General features: G+C 40.6%; 1 protein-coding gene across 2 annotated transcripts; it reads left to right on the top strand.

Annotated features, from left to right (window-relative positions):
- The first annotated feature begins 1,424 nt into the window (after positions 1-1,424).
- Positions 1,425-19,354, top strand: cep85l (centrosomal protein 85, like). Of its 2 annotated transcripts, none has more exons than XM_041958467.1 (13): positions 1,425-1,784; positions 8,148-8,309; positions 8,474-9,342; positions 9,858-9,943; positions 10,592-10,709; positions 10,814-10,966; positions 11,263-11,415; positions 12,275-12,429; positions 12,963-13,080; positions 13,171-13,221; positions 14,153-14,260; positions 14,578-14,758; positions 15,533-19,354. In XM_041958467.1, exons 1-13 carry the CDS (start codon positions 1,736-1,738, stop codon positions 15,697-15,699), a joined length of 2,370 nt encoding a protein of 789 aa, XP_041814401.1. In that variant the 5' UTR covers positions 1,425-1,735; the 3' UTR covers positions 15,700-19,354. The 2 variants fall into 2 exon arrangements, with proteins under 2 accessions (XP_041814401.1, XP_041814402.1); XM_041958468.1 differs by having other exon boundaries at positions 12,278-12,429.
- Positions 19,355-20,698: the final 1,344 nt, after the last annotated feature.

The following is a 20,698-nucleotide window of genomic DNA, read 5'->3' on the forward strand; positions in this document are numbered from 1 at the left end:
TGTGGTGACAGCGCAGATTATATTCTTTTGCAACAGCAATAGTGTCGTTGCAGATGAGGCAAACAGGTGACGCATTTTGGAAGGTTAGCATGATAAATGTGTACTTTTCAGTCCATTCATCATGAAAGAGTCACTTTTCCTTCCTGGCCTTTGAGAGGGCCGTTTTACCTGTGTGAAAAGACCTGTCCCTTCCACTAACTGACACTGTATTAGCGTTGAAGCCAGTGATTGATATGACAGCCCCACAATCGAGGCTTTGTTTCAACTGTGTTTGTTTTTAAAGTGATGTATAAATAAAGTTTACTCGAATTGAGTTGAGGCAAAATATCTCTGTCACTCCTGGTGGTTGACTGTGGTATAGGTGATAGCAGCCTGACTGGTAAAGGCTAAAAATGCCTCCAGTTTTGTAAAAAAAAAAAAAACTATATATATATATATATATATATATATATAACAATAAACATCAGATAATAATGTTAGGCAAAAATGTAATTTCTATTTCATTTTATTTGATCAAATATAGTTGATCTAGTGTTAAGCACTGCCTCTGGCGGTCATCCAGGATTCATAGAACTGCAGTTATAGATGTAACTCTCAGTTGTTCACAACAATGGGGCGAGGTTCAAGTCTTTGTGAAACACATGATTGTATGAAAGAATGTTTTTTAAATGTTTCACAGAGCATCCCAACCTTTTTGAAATCAGGATTATTAATCTTTCATTTAATATTATTTTCCATTATGTTTACTAATGTTCAGTCACAGAATTGGCAACAAAAGGATAGAGATAAAGTCATCCTACCTTACATTCTTTGCAGGGCCCCATTGGACACAGGAGCAGCTGTCCATAACCTCAGTGAGGCCAGAAACACAATGGACTAAGAAGGCTTGGTAGACACTATGGACACATTTATGTTCAAATTCAGGTTTTAATCTGATGTAATGATTTTACATTACACACAAGGAGTATGTATAAAAACAGCGTAAAAATCAGTGCCTGTTGGTGGGAGGGAGGGTGCAGTTGAACTGAGAGGTTGAATTTTGTGCAGACAGGTCTTGCACAGTTTTCCAGGCTGAAATATTGGTGTTAATTGAAGGATCTCGTGTTTAGCTGACATTAGAAGTGGCCTGTATACATTTTTTTAAATGAAGATATTCCTTTAGTGTGTTTAGTGTTTGTACGTGTACTTCTTGCAGCGTCCAGCAGATGGTGCTGTTCGTCTCATTGGGACATAGATAGCCCCGCCCCATTCTGCGTGCCGCAGTGAGTTCCGATTGGTCTGATGTCTGCAGGTCTCCTCCGGACAAACTTCATTGTACAGCCTGTGTCGTAATTCCAAGAGCAGAGGCCGTGTAGTTTTGCATGAATCTGTGAATCTCTGTTGCTGAGAAGCCAGCCCGATGCTCCTGCTCGCGCTGCTCCGGCTCGCGCCGCTCCGGCCTGTGTGATGCTGTGTCGTGCTGGCAGGAGAGCGGAGAGCTGCGGAGGAGGAGTTAGTTCCGGTCCACACAGGACGTGGAGGCGTAATTTATAGGAAGGAGACCGTTAGCGGACAGAGAATGTTTTTCACACCGAAGACTTTGCGCAGAGTGTTTGCGATTTTCTGTGCTAAAATGTCCTGAACATGTAACATGAAAGAGCAGGCGTATTTACCGGCTTTGGCCTTGTTTTTTTCTCTTTTGTCCTCTGATCGGGTTGATTTTCCTGCTGTTCCATAAAGCCCGCTATCATACATAATGTGGTACAGAAGTGACTTTGAAGACGGATGCGACTCTAATAAACCAGGTGAGACCTTCATTAAATTGACGGTGTGGGATTAGAAGATAGCCAAGATGCGAGTTTCATCCAGTGATTGTGTTGTTAAAGGCCGGCAGCAGCCACAGCACCGCAGCTAGCACCACCAACCCTCTGCGATACTGAGCTACAAGGCGACAGAAACCCGCAGGAACAATGTGACAACAGGAGAAGGAAGAGTAGTTGATGAGCTGTTTGTCTTGTCCTGAGCTAACAGAGCACATGAGACAGCAGCTGAAGTGACTGAAGGTAAAACTGATCGAGCCAACGAGTTCATGATCAGGCAGGGCTGGGACGTGCTTTAAGCCAGTAAAATAATAATTAGTTTTAACAATTATTTGAATAATCAATCTTGATACGTAGCACATTACAGCAAATGTATATGTAAAACCAGAAAATGACCAAAGTGATGTATAATGAAAATAACTATTATTCTGTATTCTGTTATTCTGTACATCATGACGTACTGCCATGAATCACTCATTTGAAGGGCAGAATTTTGTGAACTGATTAATGGTGGCAATATAATGTACCAACTGTAACAGATTACTGTAATCACATTACTTTTCCCAGTAATGAAGAAGTTAAACACGTCACTGTTGGCTCTTCCAATTCAAAAGAGCAAGTGGACACATTTCTCTGCCAATGGTAGAATGTAGCTTTTCATTTCGGATGGTTACCTTCATAATCTGAGGTGGCTTTTGTTCTGGTCATACACTTCATGGCTTCTCTGATCTTTGTGTGGCTGCAGATACCTGCACGATAAGTAATCCAAGTATTTGAGCAGTGTATACAGTGATCATCTTACGTTCAGGTTTGAGTCACATTTGAAATCATCCCAGTGTATTCTCAATGATGTCTTTAATCCTGCCTGATAAAAAATGGATTCTGCTGTATTTTCTGATATTTCCTGGGAGGGCTCCAGTAATTGCTCTTGTTGTCACTTAATTGGATGCTTCATGAGAGCCTGTAGCAACCAAAAACGTAATAACGGCCAATAATGTAATAACTACCAATAACGTAATAATTTTGGCCATTTTAAATGTAATAAAAACAATAATGTACTAACTTGCCAATAATGTAATAAAACCTTTGAGCCAATACCGTAATAACTTTTTGCCAATAATGTAATACATTATTACATTATTGGCTGGTTATTACGTTATTGGCCTAGCATTTAAAAACCCTTTGAAAATGTAATAACTGGTGCTGATAATGTAATAATATTATATATGACTGCAGTTCTTGGGAATAATAATACTAATAATACACTTTTTTGTGCAGTTCACTGAATTAAAATAAGTACAGTGGACAAATTTAAGATTTAGATTCTCTCTCTATCTCTCTCTCTCTTGCCTGATCTCTCTCATTATTAATATTGATCAGATAAAATTTATATTTGATCCTGTAAGATCCTGTGATGTCATCCAGGTGTTTAACAGAGGGTTTAGCACAACTCTATGATATAACAGCCTATAGATCACATCTGGACTCTGTGAGGAACTGGAGCTGTTTTATAAGATATATGTTTATATTGTTGATATATATCTCATCAATTAATATCCATCTAATGTAAGCTGATGGAGGATTTTCACTTCCACTCCAAACCTCTTCATTAGCTCTCTCTCTCTCTCTCTCTCTCTCTCTCTCTCTCTCTCTCTCTCTCTCTCTCGATGTTGAGGTGTCATATGAATTAACAAATTTTTTTTCTTGGACTATTATTTATTTCCAATCAAAACTTCTCAACTGTAACATACGATATACGGCATATTGTGTGAACAACAAAAATAAAATTGAAACTGTTCATCCTCTGTTCATGTTCAAGCTGAACTATCCCGCACGTTTCTTCTTCTTCTTCTTCTTATTAGGGACACGGGGCACGCCCCGAGTCACTGGCTCCTGCAGCTATGAAATAGCTGCCAATAACGTAATAATTTTGGCCATTTTAAAATTTCTTATGGGATAAATTTCCCATAAGAAATGAATGGGACGGGCGAAAAAAACAAGATTGAAATTGGAGTTTTTCAAACATCTGTAGCTCAGGCATACATTCACCGAGAGACTTCATTTCAACTTTAAAATGTAGACCCAAGTCTGGTCTATTGGTGTGTTCATCCACATTTTGATTGGTCCTATAGTTTTTGATCAGTCACTGTTCAATGACAGTGATCGTTTGGCGGGAAATTTTGAGATTATAATGGGTGTGTATTGCGCGGAATGTTCGTGCTAGAGTGCGTGCTAGAGTGGCACAGAGTCTAAAAACGATCTGAAAATCTTCTCTTTTTCTCGTCGCTACGGCCACAAATTACACTCTACACGCATAATTTTGGGATCAGTTTGTAGACAAACTTGTCCTCTTTCGTGTGATGTCCTCGAAAAAGCCGAGAGACTTACTGAATTTAAATAGTGAGACGTTTTGTGCAGCCAGTGCCCTCCTGTTCTCCCATTAAGTCCCATGTTAAAATTCAGAGCTGTTTTGTGAGCAAAGCAGAAATGCCTCCTGTCTTTAGATCGCCATAAAACGAAAAGTTGTTGTGTCAGGAATAAAACGAGGAGATGGTCGGACTCAGGAAGTTCTCGGGAGTCCGATGATCTATAGTACACTCTGATACGAGGTACGGTTCTCTCACCAGAGGATTTAGTTCAGGAGGTTCGCCGAACCCAAATCTCACTGCATACAATACAAACTCCTGTTCTCTGAGTCGCAGAGTCTTTTTAAGTCGACCATTTTGTCATTTTTCTAAAGAATATCTGGACATAAAACACACGTACATCTGGCCCAGACTTGTCCGCATCTCACAGTGTAATCGTTTTTTTGATAGCAGCTACGGTTTTGACACAATCGCAAGTTGTTCGGAAGAAACCGACAGCGAAAAAGCCGCTTTTCAGTTAACAGGTGTAACTGTCATTTACACACACACCGGTCAATAACCCACGCACACACATCTGCAGGACAACAAGCCTGAGAATGATTATCTTAACGAGCTCAGTCAAAACAAGGGCATTGTTTGAAAACAATCTCCGTCCAACAAACAGTTAAACTCAGCTTCACCAAGCGCTTTGCCAAAAAGGTTGAGACAGTAGTCACACAAACGCACACACAAGCAGGGCTAACCAACAGCTAAAAAGTGATTAAAAACAAGCACGTCAAAACTGAACAGGAACAGGTAAAAAGTGGGAGAGGTAGAGACAGACACCATAAGAGATATCAAAAAATGTGCCGAGGTTAATTTCGACCCGACAAAATTATCTACGTTTTAGAGTTTGAATGAAGTATGGCGAAGCAGCGGACAATTGAAAAAGGCTGAAATTTGAGGAAATTTCCCATTCATTTCTTATGGGAAATTCATCGCAGTTTTTTGCGTATAACTTTGCAAATATTGACAAAAGAGCTATAAAAGTCGTAGCACACCATTCCCAATTGATATAGTTTGCGAGGGTTTTCTCAAAGCTGCGGGACTAGTTATTCGCCGAAATTCTGGCAGAAGATGAAAAATGGGAAGAAAAAACGCACAGGATAACAATAGTGGCTCGAGCTATGCTCTCTTGCGTTGCCTCGTGCCACTAATAAACCTGGCATTACTTTTCCAGTAGATATCCTTAACTTTGTACTGCCCAAAACTCAGATAACTTAGAATTAGCCAGGCTTTCATCCATTGGCTATGTTTGCCAAACAACTCCCTTATCCGTGCACTGAGACCACTGCTGCGTCCAGCAGCCTTGTATAGCTTCATAATACTGATGGTGAAGTCATTTTCTTTGTCCAGCTCTAGGCTCTCCTCAAGTGTTTCTCCTATATAGAGGTTGGGATAAAATGCTGCCGACAGTGCCTGGAATGAGCGTGAGACTTGATTGAATGTCCCAAGCATGGACATATCTTGGATTAGAGCAAACTCAATAAATTTGGAATTTTGAATGGGTAAAATTGTGCTGCCACTTAATTAGCAACTTCAGTGACTATGAGTGTTCTGGAGATAACACTAAGCATCATCCATTTGCAAACATATAATTAGCATGGTACAAGTTTGCATCTCAATGTAGATTAGAAACAGGCACGCAGTGCAGAACTTAAAATGTTTCGCAATTGTGTTGAAGTCACTGTGTCGTCATTCAGTGGCATCAACCTGAGCATAAACTAGGCATATTTGAGAGTAAAAATAAAAAAAATAACAGTCATATATAATATTATTACATTATCAGCACCAGTTATTACATTTTCAAAGGGTTTTTAAATACTAGGCCAATAACGTAATAATCAGCCAATAATGTAATAATGTATTAAATTATTGGCAAAAAGTTATTACGTTATTGGCTCAAAGGTTTTATTACATTATTGGCAAGTTATTACATTATTGGTTTTATTACATTTAAAATGGCCAAAATTATTACGTTATTGGTAGTTATTACATTATTGGCCGTTATTACGTTTTTGGTTGCTACAGAGCCTAACCATCAAAACCTCATGCAACGACATTAGCAAGTAGTGACATGCTTTTTGTTACCAGGCGCTTTCCTCAATAGTGTTTTCCACTGCAGCTGCTACCCTCCTCTGACTGTCATAGCGATGCTGCGTGAAACTGCTGGGACACCATCTTCAACGAGACACAAAGACACTGAAGCCGTTAGAGGATATACTTTCCTTTTGAGATCCTCATCAGCAACTGATCGAGTGAATAAAAAAACTTACAGTTTGCAGTAAGTGTGCAGGCCGTCCATGTCGCACAAGTGACCATTCTCTCTGACCAATCAGTGGTCTGCAGTGTTTTCATTCCGTTGTTAAGCATCAGCTCAGCCTCAACTGAGGTGATAATAAAAAACTTTTGACAATGGGAAACCAAAAAAGAGGGAGTGGAGTGTGTCACTGTAGACGATGGCAGTTCAGCATTCAGCAGTCTGTGTAATCACTGAGTGTTTCTGAGAGTTTTTAGCTGTGCTAATGACATGTCAGTGTGTCAGTCCACCATTTTGGTCCAGACTCAAATCAACAGCCGCTGGATGGATTGCCATTAAATGTGATGCAGAGATTTGTGTCCCGCTCAGGATTTATTATGATACAGATTCAGGATGTAGAGTCAGGGCGAGCTTCAGGAATGACCAGTCACAGGAGCTCATCTCAGGCTAGGAGGAGAGAGAACAACAAATACGTTCTAAAATATAAATACACCACACCCCAAATATGAATGTACATCACCCCAAATATCATGTCAATGGTCGAATGTGGGTGCAGCAACTGCAGGCATACCAGCGCTGCCGGTTTCAATGAATTAAGGCTCTTGAGTTGTTTTATTCCAAACACTGAGGGTCCTGGTTCAAAACTATGAAGCTCATGAGCTTAGATTGTTGAGCTTTTGGTTACGGATTTGATGCTCAATGTTGCAATCCTCTTTTCAAGCTGTGCGCTCTCTGTCAGTCGGTCACACTTTGTGCAGCTCACAGATTTTGCCACCTTTACACAGCCTTACACAGCCACATTTTATGCTTTGTTCAGGAGATAAAGCATGTTTGCAAAGTTAAATATTTCCATTTAAATGTAATTTAGAATAGATTTTTATTACAAAATATATTCTAAACCAAGCTATGTTTGCACATGTGAATAAACTATACTGTAAAGTTTATCAGGATACTCTTCAAACTGGCAGCATTATCACATTATACATCATGATAGATATTGATATTGATCACTATGGAAAAAATGATCAGCATCATATATTTTGACACATCTCTCAGCCCTTTATCTGTTGTTGTGCTTGTCTTGAGTCGATGATGTTTAAAAGCAGCAGGCGTGACTCTAGCACAGTAGATAAACACGTTTCATTTCCTGTGAATTCTTCACAAGAAGAAACCCCATTATTTTTGTTTTTGGTGTTTTCATACAACATTGCTGATAAAAGAAGTTGCTTACCTTTAGGAGGTGAGCTGTTTGCAGAGGTACAGTGAGAGCCTGCTGACTGCAGATCTTCATCTAACATGTCACTGTGGCTGTTTCTACTTCGGCTCTTCCTCCCTGCAGTATTAGAAGACTCGTTTTTGTTGAAGGATTTCCGTCAGCAAAGCTCTGATAATTTGGTGACACACATTTCATTTCCTATAAATTCTTCACAGTAAAAGTCCCCGGTTATTTTGTTATTTAAAAGCTTTTATCATGTCATCCTACCCGCCCATGTTGTGCTGATTTATATATTTTTGCATAATAAATCCCTTTGACTGAGAATGCCCTGCCTGCATGGTTCTGTGTTTGCTTCTGGCAACCTGTTGCACTACAAAGTGTTTCTTGCTGGGTATTACTCAGCCTCCTTTTTCGTTGTAACTGAATGACTTGTGTAATAGATAGCCTTTAAAAACTTGTTGTTTTAGGCTCCAGTAGTGGTGGATCTCCAGGATGGGTCCCTGTCCAAGAATCTGCCTGGCACAGCAGCCCCACTGGCCCTGGCAACAGTATCTGTGGACGCCGACACAGCACGGTGTCTGACAGTGGAGACACTGGCATTGGCACTTACTGCTCTGACAGTGTGGAAGGTAGCATATCCTGTCTAATTATTTTACTTTGTATGCCTCCTTCAAAAAGGTTCAACCTGCAAGTTTGAACACTGATGGTGTCAGTGCACTTGAGATATGAAGCTTAGAGGCTCTGTATTCAGCATTCTTCTAATGGTCTCTTTTGCCTGTATGTCTTCCTACAGATGACTCCAATTCCAGTACCACGCCTTTGTCTTTCCAGCAGCTGACCCAGCCTCACGTGGGCCAGGATGATGATGGCATCCCTATTGTCCATGTCATGCCATCCCCATCTTCCTCGCCCTACACCAGTTTGAGAATGCCAGCCTTGCCCAGCACTACAAGCCACTGGAGCAGGTCTTGCCAGCTGCCTACACTAGCCATGTCTCCCCTGGGCGCACCAAGCTGTCTGGATATGAAAGACCATCAGCCCATCAGGAGGTGGTCCTCTCTCACCAAGTTGTCATCTGGTGCTGATAAGAGCTCCACAAGGACATCAGGCAGTCAGTACAACCCAGGTTCACAAGGCTCGCTGGACAGAGGTCTGCTGTATGGGTACAGAAAGGAACCCCTTAGTTCCAACATGGACCTTTATCTACCATTATCTTCCTCTATGATCTGCCATAGCTTGCTGCAGCGCTCACCAGGTGCTGGCCCCTGCTACCGGTACAACCACAGCAGCAGAACCACTGGTTTGGAAACAGACCTGTCTCTTTCCTCAACTTTGTCTTCACCAGTAAAACATAACAGTTTGGACATGACCTACAGTGCTTTAACAGAAGCTAAACTGGCTCAGGGAGGTGCACAGGTTCATAGCCTCAGCTTACCCAAACAAGCAGACTCACCTCTGGCTCATCAAACTGACCGAGGCTCCCCCATTCAGACTGCAGTCCGCACCCAGATGTGGCTCACTGAGCAGATGGAGTACATGCCCAAAGTAGAGCGTGGAGGCAAACTTGGTCAGATCAACACTGCTACTGGAACAGAGAGCTGTGGTGCAGATGGGCTGTCCCCATGGCAACAGGGACATCAGCAGGAACCAGGACTTAACCAGGTGAGAGGAGAACTATAATAATGAGACACTAAATGAAACTGGATGCATCCAGTCTCATTAACATGCTTGTGCTGCTGACAGTGTGCAGCAATCATACACTACAGTGTAATTATTTGTAGTTTATCCAATTCATGTGGTTGTTTTTTAACATAAAAAGCTGCATATTCTCACACACTTTTCTCTGTTTGTCAGCCAGTGACCTTCATCAAGACTGTCTACCTTAGGTGCCAGTAATGTTTCATATTGCATGTCAGTGAAGTTAACACAGGAGTGAAGGGTCTGGCACACAGTGAACTGGAGGAAGAACCTAAAACCCCCTTTTCTGTTTATTCAAATAAGATTCAGGCTTGAATTGAATTGTTTCACCAAGAATTCAAATTGAATCAGATTCCCAAAAATTCTCACCTCTAGTCCACGACATTCACAGCTGTGATGTGGCGTCGCTCTGCCTGGCTACATGCTACATGCTACAATGCTGTATGTGTTCAATTGTCTGTATTTGTGCGTGCTTCTAGATGCTGATGGGGACCCCCCTTCCTCTCAACACTCTGGTGAAGGTTAAAGAGGGGCTGCTTCGACAGAGAGAACTGGAGATAGATAGGTACTGCAGGGCCCACTCACCAACACATCGAGCTGCCCTGACACTTCCTCCAACAGTAGTCTTCGTCACAAGTCTCTGTGCAGACCAAAGTGCCTCCTTTTAATCGTCCTTTCAGTGTGTGTGTGAATCTGTGTTTTCAGCTGCAGTATTATCAAAGTAAATGTCCACTAGCTTTAATCCTCAACAAGGACTTTTGATTCACTATGTTTGAATATACTATATACTGTATGCATTTCTGTTCTTGTCTTGTTCAAGTAACTCAAACTCAATTTACAACTGTGCTTGTTTCATATAGATATAAGAATACAGTTACAGAAAACATCAAATAACAACAATACAGTTCAACAGCACAATGATCACACAGTTGAATGAACACCTCTCTCAACCAATTCAAACAAACCCTGAACATTATAACTTTCGTGAAGGTAGAATTTATTGCAGGACTGCATCAGACTGCAGTAGTTTTAGCTGGTGTACCTAATAAAGTGATAACTGAGTGTGCATGCAGGAAACAAATATGTAAATAGATACCATTTCACAATTAGTTCAGAAAAACTCACCTGTTGCTGAGCTTCATAACTTTGTGCCTAAACTACAGCATGTTTAAAGATGTCAGTGTTTCTAAGCAGGAGAGATTCTGTGTTTCAGACAAAAGCAGCAGATTTTGCAGCTGCATGTCCGGATCAGAGAGAACGAGCTCCGAGCACAGCAGGTCCTGCAGAGCCAGAGAGCATGGTTTGATGACCCCCACATTCTAAATAGCAAGGTGACACATTTCTGTGAGGAACGAGGATCCAAATACATAATCTGATAATCACATTCAATATTTTCATGATAAAAGTCACTGAACAAGTTGTGCTTGTTCAAAAGGAATCATCGATGAGAACACAGAGCAAACAGCCATCCGATGAAGAACTCGGTAGGAAGCTAGCAGTGGCTGAACTGGAAGTACTTCATTTGAATGAGTTCTTCAAGCAAGTCACACAGAAATATACAGAAGACATCAGAAAACTGGAGGAAAAGGTACAGCAAATTAAACACAATGTGCATTTATTAATACAAAGATAGGAGAAGAAACACAGAACACTTGAATCTGACTCTACAAATGACCAGAGGAGCAAAAACAGAGGCCATTTGTCCCAGAAGGCAAGGATAGACTTTGTTTCAGTCATTGCTTTTAATAATAACTGTTGTGAACATTTTAATTCATGTGTTTTATTTTATATTTGTATATGCTTGTCATATGTTGAAAAAAGGTACATTTAACATCATTATATGAATTTGGTGTATTAGTTATATGAGTTGTTTTTTGTCAACAGATAAAGACAAGGGATCGCTACATCAGTAGTCTGAAAAAGAAGTGTCAGAGAGAGAGCGAACAGAACCAAGAAAAACAGCAGCGCATAGAGACTCTGGAGAAATACCTGTCCGACCTGCCAACGCTGGACGAGGTCCAGACCCAGTCCCAGCAGGTACGTACACATAGACACACACAGGAGGTGGCTGTGTTGTCTGCCTGAGAGGGGTTTTATACCGAAGGCTTAGAAAAGCAGCAGTTCCTGTGAAAGTGGCTTGAGTGAATCACTTTTCTGTAGAAACAGGGATATTCAATGTTATTGTACTGTAATGTATGACAACATGGCAGATGAAATGATGTGTTGTAAGAATCTGTCACCTGCCACTCTTCATCTAACAGCTTCTTCATCCAATCCTCCAATACCTAGGCATTGAAATCCCTGGGTGACAGTTAAGTCAGTTATCAACTGTGACAAAATATCCAAAACAGTTTCTTTCATCTTCAGTGACAAACGTTTACAAGCCTTTTGAATTTGTATAAAGTGAATCCTCAAACACTGGCTGAAACAGCTGTCAGGTGATTCCTGGAACTTGTTAAAAATGCCTCACTTATACCTCAACACCTCATCAAGTTTATGGTGAAATCCAAAGCTCTGTATTAGGAACTCTCCATGCACATGGTATTGAGATGGCTGGACTTGTATATGGCAGTGATGAAGTGCTTTGAGAACCTTTGTCAATAACACGATTTGGCAGTTTATCATGCATGGAATGTATTTAGTACATTTAGGGTGATTTGCTTAAAGACAGAAGTAAAAAAGTGATTGTTAATCCATACCAGACATGCAGTACCTGGGCTTGGTCATGAAGTATCATTTTCTTTTTGTTTGTAATTCTTACCTGGTTGATAAATGGTCTTGCAAATCAAAATGTTGTACAAATCAGTGATGTATGTCACACGTTGTCCATTTGAACAGTTTGAAGAAAACATTGATAATTCTAGTGACCACACTGTGTATGATTGTGTGTACTCAGCAGGAGGAGGTACAGCTGAAGGCCAAGGATCTGGAGAAAACAATGTGTCGGTTACAGAAGAGCCTAGAGGAAGGATGTGCCCTGATGAAGGAGAAGAACATCAAGATCGAGATGCAGGCCAGGAGAGAGAAGGAGCTGATTGCATCTGTACACAGGTGCATAATCAACTAATGCTGACCGTGATAAATAGCCGATGTTAGCTTGTTTTAAGGTGTATTGAAAGCAGATCTTCACCTTGTGTTATTTACACTAATTTGACTGCTGGAGTGCTGTATAACCAGATGTTTGCCTGGGATAGCTAGAAAAGTACACAGCAACTATATTTGTTCAGTGTGCACCTCAGCTCCGTTAGTGTGATAGCAGGGACTCTTTTCTTTGTATTTATCTGTGGTTTCTCTCCTTTTTATTACATCTCTGAACATTTATGAAGTCATCAGGCCTTGAAATAAGAAAAGGTCTCACACAAGATCACACACAAGGTGACATCTTCATCAGAACGTGTACAGGTCCACTGGTGCCTTTGCATTAACCAAACATAAATATGTGCATTTGAGCCGCCTCTAAACTTCCTTTGCATGGAGTCTGTACAAACTCCTACATTAGATGAGCAAACAGCTGTTACCGTGGTGTTATCCTTTGCTCTGTGTAAGCACATGCCTCTCTCTCTCTCTACCTTAATGTGTTAAAGTCTGCAGAAGAAGGTGCAGCAGTGTTTGGATGATGGGGTGAGGTTGCCGATGCAGGACCTGAAGCAGCTTGAGGTGGAAAACACTCAACTTCTGGAGCAGCAAGACCACAGCAGCAGGGTAGCATTCCAAACATACACATGCACAAATGCATGTACACATACATAACAGTCAAAAAGCCATTAACATGTTGCCTCTATTTCCCACCAGCTGATTGAGCGTCAAAAAGAACAAATTGAGAGACTGACCTCGCAGCTAACGGTACAGTATTAAACATATCCACACACACAGAGGTTCTCTGTTATTGAAAACAGAATTAAAAAGAGTGCTTTACTCAAATCTACCGGACAACAAACAACAAAGCTGTATGTCCAAAAGTGGACATACAGCTTTACCACTGCTCAACCACCTGTTTGTTCATTCAAAAGAAACTTGAGTAACTTTCTTACTTTTCACACTTTTTGTAACTAATGGAATTTTTGGTCATAATAAAATTAAAAGTCTGAATAGAAAATTAAAAGAGATAAAAAAGCAAAAGTCTGTTCATCTCTACTGTTAAGATAAGATTGCTCATCATCTTGATATTCTCCAAGGGGAAATGCAGCTGTCACAGCAGCAGTTACAGGGACTACATAAACAAAGATAACATTAAACAAAATGAATCAAGGTCATTATAGCTCATATGAACATAAAAACTACAAAAATATCAAATTCCAATGCCAAAAGTCAGGTCCTGCGCACACCTTTCACCTCTGCATTGTTTAGTCATAAAAGGTTGATGTGTTGACCTTTCTCAAGACATACCAGGTGACACGTGTGTGTGTGGATTATCAGGCAGTTATGGGCTGTATTTAAGCACTGTGCCACTTCATAACTGATACAAAATAGGTGAGGTGATTTAAATATTCTTGAGATAATTATTTGGGTGATAGGGAAGCCTGTGCAGAAACCGGTGAAATCATTGGATAACTGTAAGTCAGTTAGGCTGAACTCTGTGGCCTCTCATCAACTGTGACAAAATATCCAAAACAATTTCTTTCACCTCAGTGACACATTTTTTATTTAATTCATTCAATTCGTTTGTCTTAACTGTAACACACACTTAGAATAAGTCACTGACCTCCCACATCTGCTGTTCATTCTTCCTCTGAAGAATAACTCAGGCTTACTGTCGCATGTTGTGCTTTGCTAGGCCACCAGTACAAGACTGCAAAAGAAAAGAGGCCTTCCTCATCAACAACAGTCTTATCCGCTGGAAAAGGAGGAAAGCCTGGCCACCCCATCCAGAGTCTTCCCACAGGTATCAATGTTAGAAATGTTTCCTTAGCGTCTTTCACTCTTTTCTGTAGCTCTTGCTGCAGAACACATGATGAGCTGATGATTGATGTGCTTACTGATCAGCACTGGTGCATCTTATGTTTGACTTGTGTCACCATATTGTCATTCATAAATCACTTTACGTTAGGGTTGTGCCACCATATAGCCATTTAAAAGGCTTGTGAATTTCCTCTACGTCAAACACACAAACCTCATTAGCAGCTTAGCTATTAGACAAACTGCTGTAGAGAGCCAAGTCTCTGGAAACTAAAATGTGTGCCTTTGTTTCCCGCTGAGCAGCAGCGGCAGGTGGATGAAGGGCTGTTGGTGCATCCTCTATCCCATGTGAAGATACCAGAAGTGGGTCGGCTGCTGAAAGAGATGTCTCTATGTCTGCTGGACCTCCAGGCTCTCTGCAGCATCCTGGCTCAGAGAGCGCAGGGGAAGGAGCCAAACCTGTCTCTGCTTCTAGGCATGAAATGTATGTGGATAACACACAGACACATATATACTGTCTTTATGCAAGGCTAACATCTTACACTTACATCTTAACAGCACAAAGAGTGATATAACACTCTTTACTTCATTTTATTATATGTTGGTATAAATAACAGGATTTGTATCACTGAGTCCCTTAGGACATGCTTTCTTTGGAGGAGGTATTATATAAGAGAACTTCCTCATTTCAGGAAATATGGGTCTACAGAACAGTGAAAAATAAGTAACCACACAGGCTACTGCAGTGATAAGAATGTACGAATGCTTTGTGAGTGGATGACAGTCCAGTCATCCCCTTCACACTGTCCCCTTTTAAAACTCTTTTCTAGTTGTAGCATGTGTGCCCTCCACCTCTTTGAAATCCCCCTTAATCTTTTCTACACACTTTCTCTTGTGTCCCTGTTCTTGATGGTAATATTCGTCAAATTCATTGTATGCTTAGTTATATACCTGTTGTTGTTTGGATAGATGTTTATCTCATCTGCTGGTTTTGCTGACTGCACACAAACTCCATGTTGTCTGTTTTTATCGTTGCTATTTCACCCAAGGAGCCACATTGAATTTCTTCCCACACTGTACATTGAAAGCATGAGTGTTTTCTCCTTTCAAGTCAGCAATTAGTAGTTTTTTCCTTGACGCATATGCTCCCAGCACATTCACAGTGCTTCTTTGATCAGCACAAAGTGGAGTGCATCACCATTGCAGGAAAAAATGTTGTGCCTTGTGCTAACCTTTCTCCTGTGCTGTCTCTGCCCAGCGTTGAGTGTTTCAGTGGAGGAGAGTGACTGCAGAGTGGTGGTGGAAGAGGAACTGAGGTTCAAGCTGCTGGAGGTCAGCCAGCTGCGGAGAGATGTTGACGAGCTGAGGAAAAGCGTCTCAGACCGCTATGCTCAGTATGTGGGTGACAGCTGTGTCTCCCAGTAACACCCAGCACCGTCCAGATCTGATGGCACTGCTCCAACCAAGTGTGTGTTTTAACTCTTTTAGTCTTAGTACTTCAAAGATAACCACACAAAGAATTGTGAGGTCCATAAAGTGTGCGTCATTTTCAGGTTTGTACATGATGGATGACAGTGTATCATGTAGACCAATCATGTTGTTTGGCTTACGCCTATATGGAGCGCCTGGTCTTCACATCTGTTGTGGACTCAATTGGACTGCACCAGAGATCGCCCAAAGCGTGCCTGTCAGACTTCTGGAAAAGAGATGACAGTTAGAAATGAATGAAAATGACTTAATAAGCAATATGAAGTGTGCCATTGTGCTGTTAATCACGTGATGTATCAACCACAGGACTCTTTGGTAATTAATAGGCAGATAAAACATTCAGTAATGACCCTTCAGGTGATACGCAGCTGTTTGTCACACCAAAAGAGCAAGAGTTCAGGAGCTGCTCTAGAAGGGTTATTTGAACAGTCAGAACATGTATTTGCCTCATGGTGTCCATTTGTCACTTTGAATGCTTATTGTTTCCTGTTACTCTGGGGTAAAGCAAGTCTTGCAGCCAAAGATGCTGAGAGAGCAAACTGAAACAGCACATGCACTTTTTGGTAGGTAGACAGGGCAGTCAGGGGAGAATGGAGAAAAGACCTGGAGGATCGAGGAAGTACTGCCTCAAGAACCTTGAATATAGTTTTGGAAATTGTTGAGACAGAATTGTTACACCTGTTACTGACAAGACAGATGTATGTCACAATAAACCAACGGTTTTATTGAAAATTAATGAAATGTGCAGCGCTGGAGCTGGTGTGCGAGGCGGAATTTTAATAGTTTCAGATGTGTAAATTTTTGCGACCAATAAGGGGAATAAAAATGGTATATTATAACAATTATAGCTTAAAAAGGAAAAAAGGGGCCTTAATGCAAGATCTAAATCTGTAAGTGACCCCTAAAATACCTAAAACTGTCAGTCCAACATAATCTACGCAAAACTGAGCTGAGGCTCCCTGTGGAGAGGCAGACTACACTGAGGGGTGCCCTGGGGTGCAACACAGCAATCGTCACAGCAAAAATGGTGCAATCAACATTGCTTTTACTCACATGCATGAAGTGTAAGGACATCACCATGGCTGCCCAGCCTCCCCTACAGCACTGACAGAGTCAAACAAATCCTGTGTATAACAGCACAGGTGAAAAGAATGATCAATACATGTAACACCAAACAATACCAGCCACAACAGAGAGGGAGCATTCCTCTTCTGATGTAATGGTGGATCACAACCCAGCCTATAGAGGAGCATACTGCCACCTACTGTACTGGAGTGTGTAACATCAGGGCTTTGCATACTGCAGGTTAGAGAAAGAGGGGAAAATACCCTATATCTAATCTTCTGTCTCTTTAGGAAAGATAAAGAGAACCTTACTGTTCCTCACTCTGAACTGTATTTTGTACCATACACCGCTAATCAATACATTATTGTGTTAAGGCCTCAAAAAATCCAGTAGTGATTGTAATCATGATTCCTCCATATAGATTTCTCATCAAACTCATAATCCTACGTATTTGAACCCTGTTACACCTTCCGTACTCTTATCTTTTAAGCCTTCTCTGCCTGGTAAAGAACATGCACCATTACTTTGCAACTGACATCTTTTAACCATCAGTATTATGTTTTTATGATGAATTAACAGTTGACAGTTCAACATTTTTCCCTCTTTTCTGTGTGGCCCCATCATCTGTTTAAAGCAGTGACCCAATGTCTCTGCCAGCATTCATAGAAATATAGTTTATCGTAGTGTTAAACAGAATATGGCTATCAAAACTGAAACATCTCCCACTTAAGTACAGAATGTCCAATTAGATGGAAATCTAAAACTAGTTTTACAACCTTCAGCCAAACACCCATTTTATCCATTTTAACCAGTAGTCCTCCTCTCCACAGTGAGCCATACGCTTTATTGATATCAAAATACAATCTAACCATGAACTCTTTCATACTAACTGCTTTTTCTGCCTCATTTCTAACTGTCACTAAAGCATCCACCATAGATCATCCTTTACATAATCCACTCTGATGTGTGTTTAACAATCCTCTTTGTTCTAAATAGTATGACAATCAACAGATAAATTATCTTTTCCATCCATTTGCACAAGTGAGACATTGTAGGCCTGTAGTGTCCTGCATTAGCTGGATCTTTAGGCTAATCAAAAGGTGGTATCAGTCCAACAGCTTAGCCACCTTGTCTCCATATCGTATTAAACTGTTTTAATATATTTTAAGATTTTATCTAGTGGTTGTCTAAACATAGCATAGCTGGTCTGGAGCTGTTTGCCCACATCCTTTCAAAGCCTGTTTCATCTTGTGTAACGTGAAATCCATTTCAAGCGTTGAACCATCACTATCCTTTTTCCTTGTTAGATCTATATCTCCATTGTTTATGTATTTCATCTAGGTGACTTCCACTATGCAGACACCTGCAGACTTCTTACCCAGTAGCTTTCTATTTATTTGTAATTGCCAGATATTCTCCATCTATCAGCACTGGGATTTTAACAGATTTTCTTTTCCAACTCGTCCTCTAATTCATTGACCTAATTCATTAATTCACCCAATTTTATTTCTCTTCTAATGGAACAGAACTGCCTCCATGCTGTCTTCTTGGGAGACTTCATTATTTTCCATATCATAGTTCTTATTTTGCTGATTAACAACTCTTGACTTTCTTAATATTTTGAATGCACGATTTCTGTCTCATAGCATCTTTACATTCAGCGTTCCAATGAGGAACCATTTTCTTTTTCCCATTCACTGTGCTCCTATGATGCAGCACTATTGATCATGGAAGTCACTGCTCCTGCAAAGCTATCTACATCACCCTCCATCAATGTTCCATCAGAGGGCTCAAGACAACAATCTGCACATACAGTACATATAAAAATTCATAGACTATAATATTGGAAAGTGAATTCTCCATATGTTAATGTCAGTCTTTACACTTCACTCACATCTCACTCTTAGTCCTGTTTTAATTTGTAGAGTCCTCCTTTTACTTCCTGGATTATCTCATCGCCCTTCTTTTTTAAATGTTTTGTTTAAATATCACTCCATTCAGTTTGCTCATACTGCTTCCTCTCACTGGGTCTTGTAACCTTTACTCTTTTGCCCCTGTCATCCACTGTCATCCACTCTTACCCGTCCTCTTTCTAGTTTCCTCCTGCTGTGACATACTATTGCTATTTCCATCAGCTTCAGCTCTGCTCAGCAGCGCAGGGCTAACATGTTAGTAACCTGCACTGGGGCAACATGTGCGACCAGACAAGTCAGAGAATACACGAACAAACTTGATTTGTCAAATATATTTTTGTCTGCATGATTGAATGAATTTGTGACATTTATGTGCTCTAACCCAGCCATGACAACCAAAGTGTCTGTTTTGGTTGCTGTAGTTGGTGTGTTCAGTCCGCCTGTGGATGATTTAATAAGTCACTGGATGGCTTGTTCCTCTGTATAAGAAATTATGCTTTGTTTGACATTCTTTTAGTTTTTACTGCCAAAATCTATTAATGTTTATATGTTTATATGCAGTGATGTTCCTAAATGCTTTTTGTCTTTTGTTATATGGACGTTTGATCTCATTTCTTCAGATATCAAATAAAATTATTTTTCTAAATAAGTTATGTGATTTCTTATGAGCTGATGTCAGAATACTTGCAGTATATTGTCTGTGTAATATGAAATAATGTCAGCCAACAGCAAAGAGTTGGCTCCAGAAAATTCTATATGCTTTATTGCATGCCCACTAGTACAGACTGCCTGCAGCACATCAACGCACAATGTACAATACTTGGCATTCACTGAGGAAAATCAAACATACTGACAAGTTATTCTAGTCAACTGGACACTTTCCCTAAATGTAAACCCCGTAAATGTAAATTTCTCTGGAATTAGAGTACAATGAAGAAGACGAGGAAAAAAAACTTGCAGTAACTCAGAGGCAATTGCTGAGTGAGATTCCTGTCAGAGCAGATTCCCCTTTTCTCTTTCTCTGACCTCTCTCTAGCTCTCGCTGTTGGCTCCCTCTTCTCATTCTCTTGCTCTCTGTCTTATTTATTTTACTTAGCTTATTTCAGGCACTGTTTTGAAGATGCCTTCAGGACCTGCTGCTCCTCACTCCACCACTAGCCTCCACCACAAGCTGACCTTGAGCCTCCCGGGCGGTGTCATTGTGGATGGATGGATAATGATTTTAATCTGATAAAGAATGAGTTTGTTGGTTCTTCATAATTGCTTTTGCTTACAATTCTCATTGCTCCTTTTTGATTGTGATGACATAAAGTGTAATGAGTTAATCACTCAAATATTAATGACTAAATTGGCAACAGTTAGGTAAAAAAAATCTCTCGATATTGTCCTTTAAGGGTTTGACAAAAACTCAGCTAATGTGTACCATCAGGACTGTGTGGGTGTGATTTGATCAGATTTTATTGATGGAAACCCACCACCTGTTATCACATTGTGATTCAGATGTTGCTTAATCCTTATTGGTGCTTGGAAGTACATGACAATTACAATTGTAGTTACTTTTCAACTATTCTGAGCTTCAGGTTTTTTCTGAATAGAAATCCATTTCACTTTACCAGTCCTAATGAATCTCTTTTAGGACTTTGAGCCTGTTTTCACAAACTAACAACTGAATTCAAATGTTATCCTGATACATTGTTTTGTGGTGCGTTATCTTATTTTCTCAGGTTAATTTGCTTCCCTACTTTATGGTCAGTTCCTCTTGTCTTTAGAGGAAGAGGCATTCTAGAAGAGAGCAGAGTCAAATCAGCAGACAAGGACACATGGAGTGTGTGCTGCGTTCCAGCCTCCTGACCTCACCGTGGTGCTGGTTCTGACTCTTGATCAGGCTCAGTTTGCTCTTCAGGCTGTGGCAGTGGCTAAACAGAGGGAGCAGCACAGAGCTGCTGTTACTGTCTGTT

This window comes from Chelmon rostratus, chromosome 18 (assembly GCF_017976325.1).
Source record: "Chelmon rostratus isolate fCheRos1 chromosome 18, fCheRos1.pri, whole genome shotgun sequence".
Classification (NCBI taxonomy): Eukaryota; Metazoa; Chordata; class Actinopteri; order Chaetodontiformes; family Chaetodontidae; genus Chelmon; species Chelmon rostratus.

What these genes read in the sequence shown, in the direction of transcription:
- cep85l (XM_041958467.1), top strand. Translation starts at nt 1,736, where the DNA reads ATGTGGTACAGAAGTGACTTTGAAGACGGATGCGACTCTAATAAACCA. An exon ending in TCAGAAAACTGGAGGAAAAG is followed by an intron (nt 10,967 to 11,262) that starts GTACAGCAAATT and finishes TTTTGTCAACAG; the next exon opens with ATAAAGACAAGGGATCGCTA. An exon ending in AGCAAGACCACAGCAGCAGG is followed by an intron (nt 13,081 to 13,170) that starts GTAGCATTCCAA and finishes ATTTCCCACCAG; the next exon opens with CTGATTGAGCGTCAAAAAGA.